Source organism: Pongo abelii, chromosome 8 (assembly GCF_028885655.2).
Source record: "Pongo abelii isolate AG06213 chromosome 8, NHGRI_mPonAbe1-v2.0_pri, whole genome shotgun sequence".
Classification (NCBI taxonomy): domain Eukaryota; kingdom Metazoa; phylum Chordata; class Mammalia; order Primates; family Hominidae; genus Pongo; species Pongo abelii.
In genome coordinates, this window is record NC_071993.2 from 13,920,048 (window position 1) to 13,940,962 (window position 20,915).

At 45.6% G+C, this 20,915-nt stretch overlaps 1 protein-coding gene across 18 annotated transcripts in view; it reads right to left on the reverse strand.

Moving 5' to 3' along the window:
* FRMD4A (FERM domain containing 4A) overlaps positions 1–20,915 on the reverse strand; it is a 696,296-nt gene that overhangs the window by 142,903 nt on the left and 532,478 nt on the right. For all 18 annotated transcript variants that reach the window (XM_024254325.3, XM_063727246.1, XM_063727245.1 and 15 more), the window contains 2 exons: positions 18,230–18,322; positions 4,659–4,743 (listed from right to left, as the gene is read on the reverse strand). In XM_024254325.3, coding sequence (XP_024110093.2) covers positions 4,659–4,743; positions 18,230–18,322 — 178 coding nt within the window. The remainder of the gene's footprint in view (positions 1–4,658; positions 4,744–18,229; positions 18,323–20,915) is intronic.

Genomic DNA, 20,915 nt, shown 5'->3' on the forward strand with positions numbered 1-20,915 from the left:
AGTGCTTTCACATTCATTTAAAAAAAACACCAGAAACTCTTACAATCTGTATGTAAATTTAGTATTATTATTTCCAATTTATAATGAGAAAATGAGGTCTTAGAGGAAAGAATCTGAAAGTACCTGGAACTGCATTTGGTATCTTTTCCCTCCATTCGGCAAAACCCCAAAATGCTGTCCTCTTAGTGCGCTGGGTTTGAGCCCAGTTTAAGTCCTGGCTCAGCGACTGTCCCAAAATGAGCTCTTTTCACAGAACTGAATTTGATCTTTACCAGGCCCTCCGTTATTCTGAACATTTGTACTTGGTGGAACTATTCTGTGCAGTGAATGTACTGAGGTACTTCCAGAAGGAAAGTGATGGCTGATAATACCATTCCAACGTGTGTGTGTGTGTGTGTATGTGTGTGTGTTAAGGTTTAATGGGTTTTTGCAATCGCTAGGGCCTGAGTTTAATTACATTTTAAAATCCAGGCAGCAGTATCTCCCTAGACTCCTTTGAATCCATCCATTGAACACCTCACAGACAAGCGTACGAGGAGAGCCTCCCTCCAGGGTGCACCGTAGCCTGGCCATTCATTAGGCATATGATCTCATCTTCATCACTGGGAAAACAGGGACAAAAAGCAGCATCTACCTCTCGGGTTGATGGGTGCAGCAAACCATCATGGCACATGTAAACCTATGTAACAAACCTCCACGTTCTGCATATGTATCCCAGAACTTAAAGTATAATAATAATAATAAACTTTTTAGAAAATTCAGGACACTCTGGCCTTTACATTTATTTATTTATTTATTTAAAAAAAGAATTGGCTGGGTGTGGTGGCTCATGCCTGTAATCTGAGCCCTTTGGAAGGCCGAGGTGGGCGGATCACGAGGTCAGGAGTTCGAGACCAGCTTGACCAACATGGTGAAACCCCCATCTCTACTAAAAATACAAAAATTAGCCAGGTGTGGTGGCTGGTGCCTGTAATCCCACCTACTCAGGAGGCTGAGGCAGGAGAATTGCTTGAACCCAGAGGTTGCAGTGAGCCGAGATTATGCCATTACACTCTAGCCCGGGTGACAGAGTGAGACTCCATCTCCAAGAAAAAAAAAAAAGACTTATTTAATCTTCCATCAGCAGCCTGATAACCAAGAGAAAATTCCTTACTGAGATCACAGGAATGGCTAAACCCATCAAATCTTCACTTGAAAGTTCTCTGGTTTGTCCATCTGGAATTTGCCCTGACTGAATGCACTACCCTTAAATTCCTTAGTAGAATTTTTATTCTAACTAATCCTCACACTTCAGGACTTCAGACGAGTCCCTGACATTTTACCCAGGTAAGAGGTAGAACTTAAGCTGTGAATTCAGAAAAACATCTGTTAATTTGCTTTCTGTGGCCCTACATTAGTCAGCTGGTGTATACCTCAAACTCTTCCGCTTCTTGTTAATTAAATTTTTAGAGTAAGGGGAAATCCTAGGTTTAGTATCATTTGATTTATTTCAAGGTAGAATGCATTTTGGCCTCCAAATTCATTACCATCAATAAACTTATGCAAAATTCACTCTCAAAAAAAAAAAAAAAGCAGCGTCTATCTCAAAAGGCTTTGTGAAGACTCAGTTAAACAATTCACATAAAGCACTCAGCAACAAGCCTACACATCATGTGAACTTTGTAGGAATGAACCGTTCTTGTCTATTACTGTTAATGAGCAGCCCTAAGGTGGTGTGACGGAGGTTGCATTCATGAGGCATTCATTGCATTCATTATGTGCATGCCGGGGGTAGCCAGTGGAGTGGCTGTTTCTTTTTTAAAATGTTCTTTTAGGGCCAGGCAAGGTGGCTCACACCTGTAATCCTAGCACTTTGGGAGGCCAAGGTGGATGGATCAACTTGAGGTCAGGAGTTCGAGACCAGCCTGGGCAACATGGCAAAACCCCATCTCTATTAAAAATACAAAAACTAGCCAAGCATGGTGGTGCACACCTGTAATCTCAGTTACTCAGGAGGCTGAGGCGGGAGAATCACTTGAACCTGGGAGGCAGAGGCTGCAGTGAGCTGAGATTGTGCCACTGTACTCCAGCCTGGGCAACAGAGTGAGACTGTGTCTCAAAAAAAAAAAAATGTCCTTTTAGTCGCAGTTCCTAACCTCAGTGATATTCTGCAAGTCCATTTTCCCTGGGAGGAGGTGTGTGCTGGAAACGGGTGTAGGCATTTTGGGTTATCCCACAAAAGGAGACACTACAAGCTTATGGAGCAATTGGATACAGGACAAGGGGCTGTTGCTCTCAATTAGGAATCCTCTCTTGAACAGACTTTTTTTCTAAAGAAGATACACAAATGGCCAATAGCATGCGGACATATGCTCATCACTAGTCATCAGGGAAACGCAAATCAAAACCACAGTGAGATACACCTCACACCCATTGGGATGGTCATCAGTTTAATAAAACAAAATAGAAAATAACAAATGTTGGAGAGGATGTGGAGAAACTGGAACCCTTGGGCACTGTTGGTAGAAATGTAAAATGGTGCAGCTGCTATGGAAAACAGTAGGGATGGCTCCTCAAAAAATGAAAAATAGAAGTACCCTATGATCTGGCAATACCACTTATAGGTATATACCCCAAACAACTGGGAATAGGGTCTCGAGGAGATATTTAGACATCCATGTTCATAAAAGCATTATTCGTGATAGGCAAAAGGTTTTGGAAATAACCCGTGTCTTTTGATGGATGAATGGATCAACAAAAGGTGATCTACACATACAATAAAATATTATTTAGCCTTAAAAAGGAAGGCAGCCAAGCGTGGTGGCCCACTTCTGCAATCCCAGCACTTTGGAAGGCCAAGGCAGGCAGATCACCTAAGCCCAGAAGTTTCAGACCAGCCTGGCCAACATGGTGAAACCCTGTCTCTATAAACAAATACAAAAATTAGCTGGGTGGGGTGGCACACACCTGTAGTCCCAGCTATTTAGGAGGGTGAAGTAGGAGGATCACCTGAACCCGGAAGGTGGAGGTTGCAGCGAGCCAAGATTGCACCACTGAACTCCAGCCTGGGCGACAGACAGACCCTGTCTTAAAAATTAAAAAAAAAAAAAAAAAAAAAAAAGGAACGAAATTCTGACACATGCTACAACATGGATGAACCTGTTTTTTTTTTTGAGACAGAGTTTTGCTCTGTTGCCCAGGCTGGAGTGCGGTGGTATGATCTCAGCTCACTGTAACCTCCACTTCCCGGGTTCATGAGATTCTCCTGCCTCAGCCTCCCAAATACCTAGAATCACAGGCACGAACCACCACATCTGGCTAATTTTTGTATTTTTAATAGAGATGGGGTTCCACCATGTTGGCTAGGCTGGTCTTAAACTCCTGACCTCAGGTGATCTGCCTGCCTTGGCCTCCCAAAGTGCTGGAATTACAGGCATGAGCCACCACACACAGCCAACATGGATGAACCTTGAGGCCATTATGCTAGGTAAAGTAAGCCGGACACAAAAGGACAAATACTATATGATTCCATTTATGTGAAGTACTAGAGTGATTAAATTCATAGAGACAAAAAGTAGTGGTTGCCAGGGACTGAGGAAAGCGGGGAAGGGGAGCTGTTCAATGAGTATACAGTTTCAGTTTTGCAGATGAAAAGAGCTCTTGGGTGAACGACGGTGGGGATGGTTCTACAACATTGTGAATGTACTTAATGGCACTGAACTGCACACTTAAAAATGGCTGAGACTACAAACTGAGTTCCGTGTATGCTGCTCGAGTGATGGGTGCGCCAAATTCTCACAAATCACCACTAAAGAACTTACTCATGTACGTAAATACCACCTGTTCCCCCAAAACCTATGGAAATATAAAAATATTTTCAAAAATGGGTAAGATAGTAAATTTATGTGCATTTTACAATTTTTTAAAAAAGAAAGAAACTGTCTCACTTAAAGCGACAATAGCATCCCTTTGAAAGATGCTGCTAGACCATCTAAAAATGGTCAAATATACACATATTTGGTTATAAGAAGCTCATTCCTATCTGCAAGACCTGTCTAAGTTGACTAATGCGTTTGTCATACTTGTCTAGGTTTTTCACCTTTGTCTCAGTTGACAAAGAAATCTTTAAAATCAGGAGACCTTTAAAATACAGAGCCAGAAACACAGCCATGGATCAAAGGAATCACATTATTATTATTATTATTCCTTTTTTTTTTTTTGAGATGGAGTCTCCGCCTGTCACCAGGCTGGAGTGCAGTGGCGTGATCTTAGCTCACTGCAACCTCCACCTCCCAGGTTCAAGCAATTCTCCTGCCTCACCCTCCCACGTAGCTGGGACTACAGGCATGTGCCACCATGCCTAGCTAATTTTTATATTTTTAGTAGAGACAGGGTTTCACCATGTTGGCCAGGATAGTCTCAATCTCTTGACTATGTGATCCACCCACCTCGGCCTCCCAAAGTGTTGGGATTACAGGCGTGAGCCACTGCGCCTGGTCAGGAATCACATTATTAAATGGTGCTGTTAGCTTCATAACATTCCATTTATTTATAGTAATTAATTTATAAATGACTTCTCCTAATCAATAAAATGGCCTAAGGGGTAACACTTTGGAATTTCCAGCTTCAAATGATACTTTCAGGTTTCAGAGGGAAACTGAGGGAGAGGGAGTTCCTACCTTGTAGATGCAGGACTTCGCGTTCAGAAAGAAAAGCTCAATGGTAGCATTATCCTTCAGGTATGAAATGCTTTCTATATAGAACCTGAAAGAGAAAAATGATGCATGAACCGCAGAAACAGCAGGTGCAGAAAATAAAGTGCTCTCTTGAGCGACATGATTTGAGATGAAAGCTGGCACTCCCCATCCTAAATAAACAAAGGAAAAAGGCACCATCCATGGTTTTTCTATGATTCCCTATGGAGGACAAACAGTGTTTTTGGAGTTTTGATAGTGGGTTAGGACTGTCACACCTAATGGGCCTCACCATAGCCAAAGAACTGGGTCTGCCACCAACTTGTAAGAACAAATTCTAAAACTGGGCCTGTGCTTTCTTTGTCCTATCTGCTTTCTAATTTTACATAATGTTATTTGTCTTCATCACATTGCTTGTTTGTCCTAAATTGTCATTGAGTTGGATTTTCTTTTCTTCTTTTTTTTTAGATAGACAGGGTCTCGCTCTGTTGTCCAGGCTGGAGTGCAGTGGTGCATGGCTTACTGCAGCCTTGACCTCCCAGGCTCAAGCAATCTTCCCACCTCAGCTTCCTGAGCAGCTGAGACTACAGTTGCATACCACCACACCTGACTAATTTTTTTTTTTTTTTGTAGATATGGAGTCTTCCTTTGTTGCTCAGTCTGGGCTCAAATTATCTGCCCACCTCAGCCTCCTGAAATGCTGGGGTAATAGATGTGAGCCACCGTGCCCAGCCAAGCTGGATTTTTAAAAGATAATTTCTTCTTCTTAATCACAGCTTTATTTGAAATGGTTACTACTACTCCTGAAGGTGATGAAGTGTGATTTGATTTCTGCACATTCAGAGAGCTATGCTAAGTGTTCTTAACACTGTGATATTAACGCATATTAAGCCAAATGAGAATCAGATTTAATCTAGATGAAGCTTGTAGATATTTTCAAGATGAAACATGCTGACATTATTTAAGTTTACACTAAATGTACCTTTATATTATTGACTTTGGAGTTTATTAAATTCTTTAATGAGATAATGCTCTTGTACTGTCTAATGTCCAGTCGCACTGAAGGACTAGGAGTTGAAAGGAAGAGGAGAGAAATGTTGACATGCAGCATCTTGGAGGGAAGAAGGTTCTGAGCAGGTGTGGAAACCCCTAGGGTGGACTAGGAGGGTGCTGGATACCTGGGGCTCTTGGAAACTGGGTTCACCAAGAAGAGGCAGAAGGTGAGGAAGGTGAAATGAGAAGAAACAAGTACTACAGTTTTCTAGAACAGTGTTATAATCTGATGGGCAGAATCCTCTGGAGGGAGTCAGAGAGCAGTGATGGAGTCCCCAGCTCTGTGTGACTCAGGGCAGTCACATCATCCTGCCGGGCTTCTGTTCTTCAGACCGTAAAAGAAGAAGTGGTTCTCTAGCTAAGAAGTCCACTGGTTTTTAAATATTGGAAACTGACTCCAATGTAAATGACAACAACAGCAGCAAAAACAAGAGACCAACATCGTTTAAGGCAAACATAATGATGCCCTTAGCTTCAAGAAGTTCTATTCATTTATAGTAATTAATTTAAAAATGACTTCTTCTAATCAATACAATCACCTGAGGGGAACAACTCGGAATTTCCAGCTTCAAATGATACTTTTAGATTCCAGTGGGAAATGGAAGAGGAGGAGAGTTCCTACATTGGAGATACAGGACCTCGTGTGTCTTTTTAGAAAGGAAAGCTCAATGGTAGCATTACCCTTCAGGTATGGTAAAAGATAAAAGGATTTATCCATAATTGGCCAGGCACGGTGGCTCACACCTGTAATCCCAGCACTTTGGGAGGCTGAGGTGGGGGGAATCACCTGAGGTCAGGAGTTCGAAACCATCCTGGCCAACATGGTGAAACCCCTATCTCTACTAAAAATACAAAAATTAGCCAGGGGTGGGGATGGGTGCCTGTAATCCCAGCTACTTGGGAGGCTGAGCCAGGAGAATTGCTTGAACCTGGGAGGTGGAGGTTGCAGTGAGCTGAGATGGTGCCACTGCCCTCCAGCCTGGACAAGAGAGTGAGACTCAATCTCAACAACAACAACAACAAAAAATGTATCCTTTACCATACCTGAAGGATAATGCTACTGTTGGATAAACATGAAGATAAAAACCCATGTCTGTAGGCTACATCAAGCCCATGGCCCACCAGCTTGCAACCTCTTGTCTACACACTAAACAAATAAATAAAGCTTTCTATCATTTTTCAAATGTGTGCAGAGGCTGCTGTGATGAATACAATTCAAGTTTTTTTTTTAAATTGGTGAGTGAATTCGGAGTAGCTTCAGACATTAGATTTTCTCAATCCACAGATATCATTAGTACAATTCTTATCATCTCAGCTTCTACAAAATTTGGAGGAATTATACAGTGGTCCTCATACTTGTAAAGTCTGAAAATCAATGGACTGACTGATCTCTGCCCATAACCCCTGCCGCTGCCAAGCATCTGCCCCCTGCTTCTGAAGCAGGTGTCTTATATCACCAAGGTCTTCATATAGGGCCCACCATGGTCTCAGAGGCACAGTAAAGTTAAACAACTTTTAGTGCTTTAAGAATGGAGAGCAGAATTGCAGTAGCAAATTTTACATGTCAAAGCAAAATAAATTTGATAAGACTTGATTTTCTTTTAAAAATTTTTTTATTTTTATACTTTCTTTTTATTATTATTTTTTATTATACTTTAAGTTCTAGGGTACACATGCACAACATATGTACACATGTTTGTTACATATGTATACATGTGCCATGTTGGTGTGCTGCACCTGTTAACTCGTCATTTACATTAGGTATATCTCCTAATGCTATCCCTCCCCCCACTCCCTACCCCACGACAGGCCCTGGTGTGTGATGTTCCCCTTCCTGTGTCCAAGTGTTCTCATTGTTCAATTCCCACCTATGAGTGAGAACATGCGGTGTTTGGTTTTCTGTCCTTGTGACAGTTTGCTCAGAATGATGGTTTCCAGCTTCATCCATGTCCCTACAAAGGACATGAACTCATCCTTTCTTATGGCTGCATAGTATTCCATGGTGTATATGTGCCACATTTTCTTAAACCAGTCTATCATTGATGGACATTTGGGTTGGTTCCAAGTCTTTGCTATTGTGAATAGTGCTGCAATAAACATACGTCTGTGTGTGTCTTTATAGCAGCATGATTTATAATCCTTTGGGTATATACCCAGTAATGGGATGGCTGGGTCAAATGGTATTTCTAGTTCTAGATCCTTGAGGAATCGCCACACTGACTTCCACAATGGTTGAACTAGTTTACAGTCCCACCAACAGTGTAAAAGTGTTCCTATTTCTCCACATCCTCTCCAGGACCTGTTGTTTCCTGACTTTTTAATGATTTGATTTTCAAAAAATAAATCTATATGGTAGCTCATGCCTGTAATCCCAACACTTTGGGAGGCCAAGACATGTGGATCAACTGAGGTCAGGAGTTCAAGACCAGCCTGGCCAACATGGTGAAAGCCTGTCTCTACTAAAAATACGAAAAATTACCCAGGCGTGGTGGCGGACACCCGTAATCCCAGCTACTTGGGAGGCGGAGGCAGGAGAATCGCTTGAACCTGGGAGGCGGAGGTTGCAGTCAGCTGAGATCATGCCATTGCACTCCAGCCTGGGCAACAAGAGTGAAACTCCGTCTCAAAAATAAATAAATCTACATCCTTTGCAAAGGGCCTTTGGCAAAGGGTAGTCAGAATAATAAAAGAAACTAACGGAAGGAAAAGAAGGAAAAGGGAGGAAAGGGACAGAAAGGGGAGGGAAGGAAGAGAGAAAGCAATCCTAATACTAGAATATTAACAGAAGCCTCCTGAAGTTGACAGCGGCCTTCGTGCTCTAATAATGATTTTTCAGTCTAAATTCCTATAAGGTCTGAAATAACTTAATGTTCAAAGTAATGCCATATGTTTCTTAAAAGAATCTCATTTGCTTTAGTTCTTAAAAAGTAAAGAGTAAAGACATCCTGCCTCCTCCACCCCAATTTTCTCCTGAATAGTATATTAAGAAAATATAACGCTTCCCTTTTCGTTTCCACTCTCAAATGATGGAAAACTGAATTGAGGTGGCAAATTCTACATCTCTGAGACTGCCTTCATTTCCACCAAGCTCTATGTTGTCTGGCCATAAAAGCGGCAGAGAAGGTACAGGAAATAACACGCATATTCTGAGATGAAGAAGAAAAAATCACCTCCTCTCGACAGAAGTGGAAAGCAGTTTCCTGTTAACTTTTATCACCAAGACGACAGCCTGGAAAACCCTGTGAGTTCCGGGCCTGTCATATCATTGTTCTGTCAGGGGAGGGTATGGAGCTCATCCTGAGCTTTCCCTCCCTGCCAGGGAACTGCTGAGTCAAAAATGCCTGCAGAGAAACAGAGCTCAGACCTCTCCACCCCGCACACCCAGAGAGGCACGGTGCACACCAGGGGCACCAGGGACAAGAGCCTTCTGGGAAGATGAGGAGGGCTGATGGTTTGGATTCAAAGTCAAAATTTTCTTCTTCTTTTTTTTTTTTTTTTGAGATGGGGTCTTGCTCTGTCACTCAGGCTGGAGTGCAGTGTGCAACCACAGTTCACTGCAGCCTCGACCTCCTGGGCTCAAATGACCCGTCTGCCTAAGCCTCCCTAATAGCTGGGACTACAGATATAAGCCACCATGCCGACTAATTTTTTATTTTCTGTTGAGATGGGGTCTCACTATGTTGCCCAGGCTGGTCTTGAACTCCTGAGCTCAAGTAATTGTCCTACCTTGACCTCCCAAAGTACTCGGATTACAGGCCAGCCTCTTCTTTTCTTCTTCTTTTTTTAAATCCAGTTTTTGGCTGGGCATAGTTTTTGGCCGGGCATGCCTTTGGGAGGCCGAGGCAGGCAGATCTGTCTCAAAAAAAAAAAAAAAAAAAAAAAAGTGGGTTCTTTTTCTGATTTTCAGGAGAGCCTCAGCAGTAGGTGGCAATGTTGCATTTCCTTAACTACCAGCGTGGAGCAGGGAGTGCTTCCAGGGTTCACAAAGAACATTCCAGGTCTCTGGGTAACCAGGGAAATAAATGAAGGCTGTGTCTCGGATTCAGAGGGTCTGCATGGACAGTTCCGAGTCTGGCTGTGTATTGACCATGGCTTTATGATGCTTGGATGTCTGCGGCCTTGCTGGGCCTGGAGGGACTGCTGGTGCCAGGGTTAGCCAATTTCCAGACCCCAAGACTTCCACATGTCACCATGGATCCAGGATCCCCTCCCACCACCTCTCGGCTCTCACACCCAGGGCCACTGTTTCCCCACCCTCACCACCCTAGGGACACGTACCAGACAACTAGGGGCAGCCCCCATGCTGCGGAGCCTGCTGAAATTATTTAAACTAGCCAATCCCAAGCCTGCTCTCCCAGCCTTGCCCGTTCCTCCCCAAAGAAACCACAAAAAATGCTCTTGCCCAATTGTTTCCTGGCTCCTCTGCCTCCTGACTAACCCCAGTGCCTCCCATGTGGCCCTGCGTGGCATGGTGTGGCCCCTCCTCCCAGGAACTGAGTGATAATCTTTTCAATGTCTGTCCTCTCCTCATCTGCTGGCCTCATCACAGCTGAATCATAATCAGACCAACATTTTAAACTGGTTTTGGGGGCACATTTAGCAGGACTGAATCTTAGGGCATCTATCTGAGTCGAAAGGAACACTCTAGATGGAGCGCAGACCTCGCTAAGAGGTTTCCTGACTCCACAAGCAACGGCCCACCCAAACTAGCTCAGATGATCCCGACCCGAGAATGTTTTATCAGATAGTCTGAAGGAGAAATAAATAGGTGCTCTGTGTTTATGTGTTTGAGCTTATTAAATATTAAACAGCCTCTAAAGCCTCGGGGAGTCCCGTCCCCTTCTTTGACAAGTGAAAGCCTCTGATTGCAACAGACTGAACACTGCCTAGTCAGATGGCAAGGGCCCAGCCAGATGACATCAGCCAGGTCTCCTCCTCCATCCCCCCTGCTCTCCCTTTCCCTTCCTCATCCAGCCCTGGGCACTTGGGAATCACTGAATATTTACAGCAAGTGTTAATTAAATGGACCAGTGACTTCATTTCGTAATGAACACAAATGTCACATCTAAAATGGCTATTCTTGGTGGCAAATAAGAGCCATGATTATGAAAGCAATAAGCTGTGAGTTTCTGCAGCCAAGCCTCTGATGCTTAGAATCTCGATGCCTCTAAAATCTTAACTGGGACACCTAGCTGAAATATAGCAAATTCTGGTTAGCAGGAACCTCATTTTAGATCCATGCCATCATTGTTATTGCGAGTGACAGGAAGTAGCAGCTGCTGTCTCCATCAGCCAGGGAAGATACCAAGAATCCGGCCTGTGGACTTGGCTGTAAAATCCTTCCTCCCCGATCAGGCTTCTCCTCTCTTATTTTTTTGCTGCTTGCTTCAGTTTATTGTCTGTGAAACTCAAAGTTTGAAGAGGCAAATCTAATCTCTGTTTATTTTCTTACAAGGAGTTTAGATGATCAGAACTACAGGGACACTTGGCAGAAGAATATGTAATTAAAGAATAATCCAGACATGTAGGCTTCATTCTGAGCACAAGGTTGTGCCTATAAAAAGACCACACACACACACACACACACACACAACGCAGACTTCCTTGGGTGTGTATATTTTCCTTATATTTTTTCTTGACGTATTTCTAAAGCTTGCCTGGTGAACAACATCAGAGAGACATTGTTCCCACGCCTTATAGCACTAAACAATGGTTTGCAGTTCAAGGTGCTCTTGGTCATATATTGACCACTGCTGGCTGCTTATAACGTGTGTGTGTGTGTGTGTGTGTGTGTGTGTGTGTGTGTGTTATGTGGTGAGGGGAGTGGGAAGAGGTGAGGCTGGACAGTTAAGCAGAAGTCACATCATGCAAGTCACGCTAAAGATGTCCTTTTCTGAGGATAATGGGAAGCTGGAAAAAAATTATGAGCAAGGATCAGATGAGAATTCTAGAAAGATGCTCAGTGTCTTCATATAGGGGAGTTTGGAAGGGGTCAAGACCAGACGCAGAGATGAACAAGGAGATCTTGAGTCCAGGAGAGGTTTATGGAAGCCCTAATTACTATTAGGCTGTGTATGGAGAGTAAGGGATGGATAGGGAGCTGTTTAAGATGCAGGAATAACAGCGAGTAGTGACTGAGGGAACAGGAGGAGGCAAGTGGGAGGGAGTGGTGAGGTCAAGGTTGACTCCCAAGTCTCTGGTTTTGGGGGCTGCATGGGTGATGGTGCCCATCACAAAGACAAGGAGGTGACACCGAAAGGGGAGCACATTTGGAGGCAGAAAGACGACGACATCATTAGATTCCAGCTGCATCTGTGAGGAAATGCCAATCAGTGGAGACGGCCTGGAGCTCGGGAGAGAGGTCAGGACTGGGGCAGAGGACAGAGAGTCTCCAGCAAAGAGACTGCAGTGGCAGCTGTGGATGGGGGTGAAATCACACCAGGGGAAGGTGCAGGGAGAGAAGACAAGCAAGACGCGACCTCGTGGACACCAGGGCTCGAAGGAGAGCAGAGCAGAGCAGGGAACCTGCCCCGAGCCAGGGACAGAGGGGACAAAGAGGAGGTGGCCCAGGAGAGTGTAGTGCCACAGAGCCAGGGGGAACTGAAAGGGAGCGTGTTCGAATGAGCCCAGAGCCAGAGAGGCCACATCGGAGCAGGGCAGAAGCACGCCTGTGGAGCTAGGGGCGAGAGACCTCCAGTGACCGGGGGGTACGATGGCACCAGAAGCCGGAGGGTCACGGAATGAGGAACGAGAGGCCTGTGGGGAGGGGGTGACAGCAAGTGCAGACCCATCTCTCGGCGGTTGCTGTGAGCAGAGCAGAAGGGGTAGCAGAGGGCACTGGCTGGAGGAGGCTGTGCATCACAGAGGGCGTTTTCTTCAGTTAGATTGGGATGTGGTCACAAAGGGGAGGAATCCATGGAGGAGAAGATAGAGAAAAGGAGAGGAAAGTCTCGAGGGAGAAGCTCTGTGAGGTGACAGAAGGGGCTGGGACTGAGGTACATGTGGATCAGCGCGTGCTGGATGATGGGCTAGGGTCTTCCTCTGAGATGCTTGTGCATTTGCGTGTGTGCAGTGAGTGGGTTGAGAGGCCACAAAAACACAATTAAAGATGCAATTAAGTTTGTGGGTAAAGAAGTAGGACTAGGAGCTCCCTGGTGCTGGCTTTTGTTTTCTCTGCAGAAACATAAGCAGCAACATCTTCTTAGAGCAAAAGCCTTGAGTATCTGGGGCCTGAACCAAGAGGTGAAACCACAGTGGGGAACAGAGACCCTGAGCAGGCACCCCTGGCAGAACTGGCTAGAGATACTGATGATCTGTGTGGGATTCATCACGATAACCATGAACCAACCTGAAGCTGCATGAACATTTTCCTGAACACACTCAGAAGCTCGGGGGTAGAAATAAAAGGTGTGTGTGTGTGTGTGGCAGGACCAGTCCAACCCTGGGGGTGGGTGTGTGTGTGAGAGAGAGAAAGGGAGAGAGAGAGAAAGTGTGAGCAGCAAAGGGAGGTGTGGTCCAAGGACAGGAAGTAGTTGGAAGGGTGCACAATGGATTTGCACTGAATTGGCAAAAGAATAGGACAGGCAGGGCTGATAGGATCTCAGAAGCTGGAGGAAATGGACGTGAAACTGCCTGAGGACAGGGTTTATCAGTTTTGTTCACTGTTCTGTCCTTGGTTCCTAGAGCAGTGCTTATGCCAAGGGACACCTCAAGGGACATCTGTGAGCCCATAAATGAAGGCATGGCTGATGATGCAGAAACAGCACAGGAGGAGCAGTGAGCAGGCTGCTGCATGCTACAGCTGGGATGATGGTGGATTTGGGCTTGTAAGTCTTGGGAGTGAAACAGCTCAGGGTGATGACCAGGTGCAAGTGGACCCTGAAGTTTTCTTTCTAGGAGACAGAAAAGCACAGTTCAAAGAACACCTTCCCGCGGGTGTCCACAGTGTCAGAAAATGCAGAAAATGTCAAGACCTTCTCAAGTGAGAGCAACAGCAAATGTCTCAGGTCCTGAAAATTCTTGCTTTACCATTTGAGATGGCTCTTCCTCCTCCAGAGTGGCATTTCCAAGATATCCAGTGTATCCCTTCAGAGTGGCAGCCTGCCAAGACCTGTGACTGCGATCGTCCCTGTGCAGGGGTGCTCTGCCAGGGGAGCTCTGGGTTGGGTAGTGCTGGAACCAGGCTGGCAGGCCTGGCGGTGGCTCTGTCACTTGTGGTGGTGTGCACCTGTCCTGAACACCATCTTTTCAGGCAGGTGCTGGTTCTGCAAACACGGCCAAGTGTGGGTCACAAAGAGGGCTGGGGTTGCCGCCTTTGACTTGGCTGCTCCTGGCCCTGCCTATACAGGGAACAGTGGAGACCTCTGGCCACAGGTCTTGGCAGGCTGCCACAATGAAGGGATACACAAGATCTCTTGGAAGTGCCACATTGGAGGAGGATGTCACTTTTCCCCTGTGGAGACAGACGGTGTGCAGTAGGGGAGGACAGACACAAGGATTGGAGTCAGATCTGACCGAACAGATGAGATCTCATCTCGCCTTCGTAATTTATTAGCCATGCTGGGGAAGAATTTATGGACCATCCTGGGACCCCATCTCCTTCTTTTTAATTCGGAATAATCAGACCTGCTTCCAGGGTTGCTGCGAAGATTAACAATCAGCCTTAGCAACGGACAGGTGCTGAATAATGGATAGTTCCCGTCTCTCCGACCTTTATCCTTTTTGGGTAATTATTAAGACCCTGAAGCCACCTGGGATCATTCCTGGTGATTTGTTGGATGAAAAACTGGATGGACCAGGCCCCTCTTGGCTGAATGACGGGTCAATGAAGTCAGGATCTGAGTCCTCCCTTCCACCGTCCCCAAAACCTCCTGCAGCCTGATACTTGCCTCAGGGCCTCTGCAGAGGAAATGCTTATAGAGGATATGGTGTCTGGCTTAGCGGATGGAGAGGGGTTCTGAGTTCCAATTCACGTTATTTAATATATTTGGGTCTTATATTTTCCTAATCTTTTGAATGGAGGTGATGATTCTGCCTGGTGTTTTGCATATGTATTATATCAGAAGAATATATAAATCCCAAATAATAGCCCAACCTGGGGTACTCAGCCATGCAATGTTAGTACCTCCATTCTCTGACTTTCTAAAATGTACCTTCAGGTAGTTAGTTATCTTTTCCATGACCCTCTGTTTCTTTTTTTTTTTTTTTTTTGTGAGATGGGGTCTTGCTCTGTTGCCCAGGCTGGAGTGCAGTGGCACAATCTCTGCTCACTGCGATCTCCGCCTCCCGGGTTCAAGTGATTCTCCTGCCTCAGCCTCCCAAGTAGCTGGGATTACAGGCATGCACCATCATTCCTAGCTAATTTTTGTATTTTTAGTAGAGATGGGGTTTCACCATGTTGGCCGGGCTGGTCTCAACCTCCTAACTTCAGGTGATCCACCCACCTTGCCCTCCCAAAGTACAGGCATGAACCACCATGCCCAGCGTCCCGCGGCCCTCTTTTATCAGGTGGCTTGATTCTGCTTTGCCACGAAGGCTACCTAGACATGTGGTATGTAGATGTAATACATAGACATTTACACCAAACGAGAAAGGATTTGGGGAACCTGGGAGTCAGACTGCATCAAGATACGCAGGTGTCATGGCTGGAGTGGGGAGGCTGCTCAGAGCCCAACCGTGCTTCTGTTTAGAAACACACTGGAAGGGTACCCAGCTGGACAGAAGCTCTTTTATGGACTCAAGCCTATTCCAAGTTCTGGGCTTTTGATGAAGATGATTCTCTTACCACTCCTTTGGAGAAAACTGCCTGTGAGCATCCCTAGGCAGATGTCAGGTTATAAATAGAGGATTCTTCCCAGGATGAAAAGCAAGGTAAAGAGACGGAATTCACCTATATAGAGAATCTGCCTCCTCTCTTGGAGAAAACAAATGATTGGTGTTTTGTTACTGCACTTCTCAGCCAGCTAAGAAGTGGGAACTCAGGGTAGTGAGGGTGCTGGGATCTTCTGTGGTTGGGACCCTGGTGACATGCCCCACCCCACCCTTGGAGGCTGCTGCAATAGGTCGACTGACTGGTGAGGGCCTGAGTTCAGGTAATAAGGAGGAGAGGGCATTGCAGAGGGAGACTTTGGAAGCAGCAGCAGAGAATTAATGCACGTAAAAATTGTAGGTTGGGAGGCCGAGGTGGATGGATCACCTGAGGTCAGGAATTCCAGACCAGCCTGACCAACATGGTGAAACACCATCTCTACTAAAAATACAAAAATTAGCTGGGTGTGGTGGTGGGTGCTTATAATCCCAGCTGCTCAGGAGGCTGAGGCAGGAAAATCTCTTGAACTTGGGAGGTGGAGGTTGCAGTGAGCTGAGATCTTGCCATGAGCCTGGGTGCCAGAGCGAGAATCCGTCTCAAAAAAAAAAAAATTAAAAAATTCCAGGAAGAGGACAGAAGACTTCAAGATGTGTAGCCTATGTGACCGAGTGGATGACGATGCCACAGACTTGATGGGACCATGGAAGGTTAAGGGAGGAGAGAGAAGATAATAAATTTGGCTTTGGACCTGCTGAGTTTGAAGTACTCAGGTGGGATTCTGCAGGAAGCAAGTGGAATGTGACACTTCCAGAAAGATCTGCTTCCACAGGAGCTGGAGAAGGAGGAGCACATTCTGCTAGATGGCGTGTATAAAGACATAGTGGAGAATGGCTGTCCCTAAATGCGGATTTGGAAATTTTTCTCTCTAATGAGTGTTCTTTGAGGTTCCTGCTTTGGCCGACCATCAATGGTGATGGTGGAAGTGTCTATTACGGCTACGGATCAGAAATGGATGTTATATCTGGGTCTTCAGTCATCCCATTCCCCAGTTCTCTCTATTGCTAGCACCTATTTCACCTCTGCAATGCTAGGTTACCTGCTTTTACGCACAGAAGACAGGCTTGCAGTGATTTGGAAAGATCTGTATACCTTAGAGACTGACACTTCCACCATCAGTGTCAAGGTGCCCCAAGCTCTCCTGCAAGGACCTCCACAAATAATTCAGACACTTGGAAAAAACACCTACTAGGCAGCCAAGCCCAGGATTTTCTCCTCTTGGCTAATGTTGGTGAACATCACCAGGGAGGTGGGGAGAGCCTGATATATGGTAAATGTACTCACCCACCTGCGATGACAGGTTAATGACCTGCTTCCACGCAACTGGAGTCCTGCCTGATACCACCTGCCCCTCCCAGAGGAATTGTTACTGTTTGCTTTATATGGTTGCTTTGCCATAAATCTGAGAAACTGTATACACCATTAAAGAGAATATGGCATTGAAATCATTCCCATCAGTAACGGAAATAGCTAAGATGAGCTTGGATATGTTCACAGCTGTTAAACAAATCAAAAACGCATTAAGCACAAGTCGAAATTTACTCTGCCAGCTGAGGAAAAGTCATACACTCGGGCCTGTTAAGTGGACCCTTTAACTCCTGTTTGAAGCCCTTCTAATGCCTTGTGTGGCTTAAGGATGGCTATGTCTGGAACTGCATTCCTGATCATGCTCTTTAGGAACGACAGAATTGCATATCATTTGTATCTTGCTCCTGAATTTCTGTTAGTATATTTTAAAAGAACAGTGTATGGCATGGGTGTAAGTGTTAGTGTCCATGTAAAGACTGAGGCATCAGGACTTAATGCTTCTGTAATTGTGTTGCAATCAAGGTTCTGGACAGAAAGAACCTGGTGCCTCCATAGACTGGGTGTTTAGGACCTGCTGGATTGGGGGCTCAGATTTTGACTTTGCCACCAACTCAGACTTTACCCCTGAACCCCTGACCTGCCCAGCCTCTGGCTTCTCACAACCTTTTGCAAACAGGAGTGGTAAGTCCTGTTGTCTTCATAAGACTGCTGCAAATATTAACTATTTAAATCACCATAGCCCACAGATCGTTCCCTTTGCAAGCACAAAACAAAATTTCTTAGACTAGATTTCTGAATAGAAAAATGTCTATTGTTTCTGATATGTTATTAAGCTGTATCCTCCCTGGGCAGGAAATGCAGATGGGTCTGCGGTTTGCTGCTGGGTTTCAACCACTCCTATTTGGGATAAACTACCCAGGTTTCACGAGATTCAAGTCGCATCCCTTCTAAAAGCAAAGAATACAAAGGCTTTTGTTACGTAGTTTCAAATTGCCCCCAAAAAAGAATCCCACGGCCTGTGCTATAAGAGATTCATTGTTTGAGATACGTGATGCTCTCCAGAAGTTCAGAAAAAAGTTTTTCTCATCATTCCACACAAGCATCCTAGTGCAAATGCATAACACACACGTCCTTGGACACTCACAGGCACACCCTGCACCCTCGCACCCCGCCTTTCCATCTATGAGGCATGCAGCTCTACTACAACCTTTATCCCTGGCGATGAACCAAGACAAACTTGAGCTCTCTTTCCTTGGAATCACTCTGCCCTCCCAGACTTCTCTGATAAAGAACACAAAGAAGCAAAAGTATAGACACCAGGTGTACATACCTGACACAAAAGTATAAAACCACGGGTCCCGACTTTTTAGGGAAGTCATGTTCCAATACTCTTCGATCTAGTTGAAGCCAGTTTAAGTGTCCCCTGAGGAAAATAGAGACAAATTGGTTAGGAGTTTGCATTTTGCATAAGGTTTTCTGGGGTTGAAGGTATATATGGAGTGGAATGTGCTGGATCGTAGATAAACTTGAACCTTCACCTTATTTTTTAATTTTTTTTTTAAATTTTTATTTTTTGAGACAAAAGTCTTGCTCTGTAACCCAGGTTGGAGTGCAGTGGCATGATCTTGGCTCACTGCAATCTCCGCCTCCTGGGGTCAAGCGATTCCCTGCCTCAGCCTCCTGAGTAGCTGGGACTACAAGCATGAGACACCATGCCCGGCTAATTTTTGTATTTTTGGTAGAGACGGGGTTTCACCATGTTGGTTAGGCTGGTCTCAAACTCCTGACCTCAGGTGATCCGCCTGCCTCAGACTCCCAAAGTGCTGGGATTACAGGTGTGAGCCACGTGCCTGGCCACCTTCACCTTATTACTAGCTTTTCAGTATTGAAGAACCCACTGGGATGAGGTAGGGGATACCAAGTCAGCAGTGGATACTGTGTGGTGTGAGGGGGAGAATAGGAACTGGAAAGTGAAGAGATTGAGACCTGCTGTTTCCCAGGGAAACACTGAAATAAAAATGTAATCAGAACTCTCCTTCTTGTCCTGAACCGCCTTTCACCACACTCCCAGCTGCCTTTTTTCCTGAAGGACTGAAAGCACACTTGAGAACATGTTAGCAATCCTCACGACATCTTGCTGGAGTGAAAAGCAAACCACACACAGTATCTGAAAACGTTAAACTTACTGCCAGGGGCAGTGGCTCTTGCCTTTAATCCCACCACTTTGGAAGGCCGAGGCAAGAGATCCTCAGAGGGGAGCCACTTTCCAGGCAGAAAGATCAGCCTGTGCAAACGCCCTGGGGTGAGGGAGGACCCCAGCATCTTAGTGTCCTGTGAGTGGAAAGCCATGAGGCTAGGGAGAGCCCTGGGGCCACGTCTCGGAGGCTGGTCTTGGAAGAGTGGGGCAAAGCCATGGAATAACCAAGCTGAAGAATCCACTCTTTCCTTTCCCTCCTCTCGGTATCCAATGTCAGCCCATCATCCTGGAGAAAACAGTCCTATAATCACTTTATGGAGTAAACTCACATGGAACAGACCCAACTGACCCCACTGCATTTCCCCCGTAGCTGATGCTGTTTGACACGTGTGCGAAAGACTGTGGATAATGAGAAACAAAATCTGTCTGCATCATTGTCTAAAAATGCTTGCTCCTCTCAGCACATGCTTAAACCTCCAACAAAGGAAAGAGAGAAAACACACAAGTGGCTTCCAACCCCTTTTTGAGGCTTCACTCAAACTGCACCTTTTGCACAAGAAAAAAAAAAAAATCCCTCTCCACAGAGCCCACACCTGTGGCTATAGGGAAGACTTTTGGATCTACCTTAGAATAGTGACCACCTGAAGAACTTTGGCCTGTTTTTCTTCCTTCTAACAATCTCCAGTTGGAAAAAAAAATTCCATTAACTTATTTTTTTTATTACCTTGCTCTGAATATAGGAAAAGTAAATAAATAAATAAATAAATAAATAAATAAATGAAAGGGTTGGGCGCAGTGGCTCACGCCTGTAATCCCAGCACTTCGGGAGGTGAAGACAAACAGATCACTTGAGGTCTGGAGTTCGAGATCAGCCTGGCCAACATGGTGAAACCCCATCTCTACTAAAAATACAAAAAATTAGCTGGACATGGTGGTAGGTGCCTGTAATACCAGCTACTTGGGAGCCTGAGGCAGGAGAATCGCTTGAACCAGGGAGGTGGAGGTTGCAGTGAGCCGAGATCGCGCCATTGCACTCCAGCCTGGGCGACAGAGAGAGACTCTGTCTCAAGAAAAAATAAATAGATAGGCCGGGCGTGGTGGCTTGCACTGTAATCCCAGCACTTTGGGAGGCCGAGGTGGGCGGATCACGAGGTCAGGAGATCGAGACCATCCTGAGTAACAGGGTGAAACCCCATCTCTACTAAAAAATACAAATATTAGCCAGGCATGGTGGCGGGCGCCTGTAGTCCCAGCTACTTGGGAGGCTGAGGCAGGAGAATGGTGTGAACCCAGGAGGTGGAGCTGGCAGTGAGCCGAGATCGCACCACTGCACTCCAGCCTGGGCGACAGAGTGAGACTCCGTCTCATAAATAAATAAATAAATAAATGGAAGAGAGTATTGTAAGTAAAATAACAGGAGCAACTTCTTCCAGAAAGCTGGGATAAATTCTGTTTGGACTAGAACACAAGATCAGGAAACAGAAGGCCTGGGTGCCAGTGTCATCTCTGCCCATGCCTGATAATGCCCCACAGGTACCATGATGTTTCAAACCTCTGTTCCTTAGCTCATGCTGTTCCTTCGTCCCAGTAAGCCCTTCCCTTCCTTCTTCCCCAGTGAGGTCTGGCCCATCCTGCAGGACTCAGCTCTCACGTCTCTGCTCCAGAAAGTCTTCCCACACCACACACCAGGTGGGACGGGGGGGGGATCCTCCTCCGACCCTTACAGCACCTACCCTGGGGGCTCACCCATTTCTGCACTTCCCAGTCTACAGAACTTGCTCTCTATGCATTCTTTTTTCCCAGATGACTTTTTTTTTTT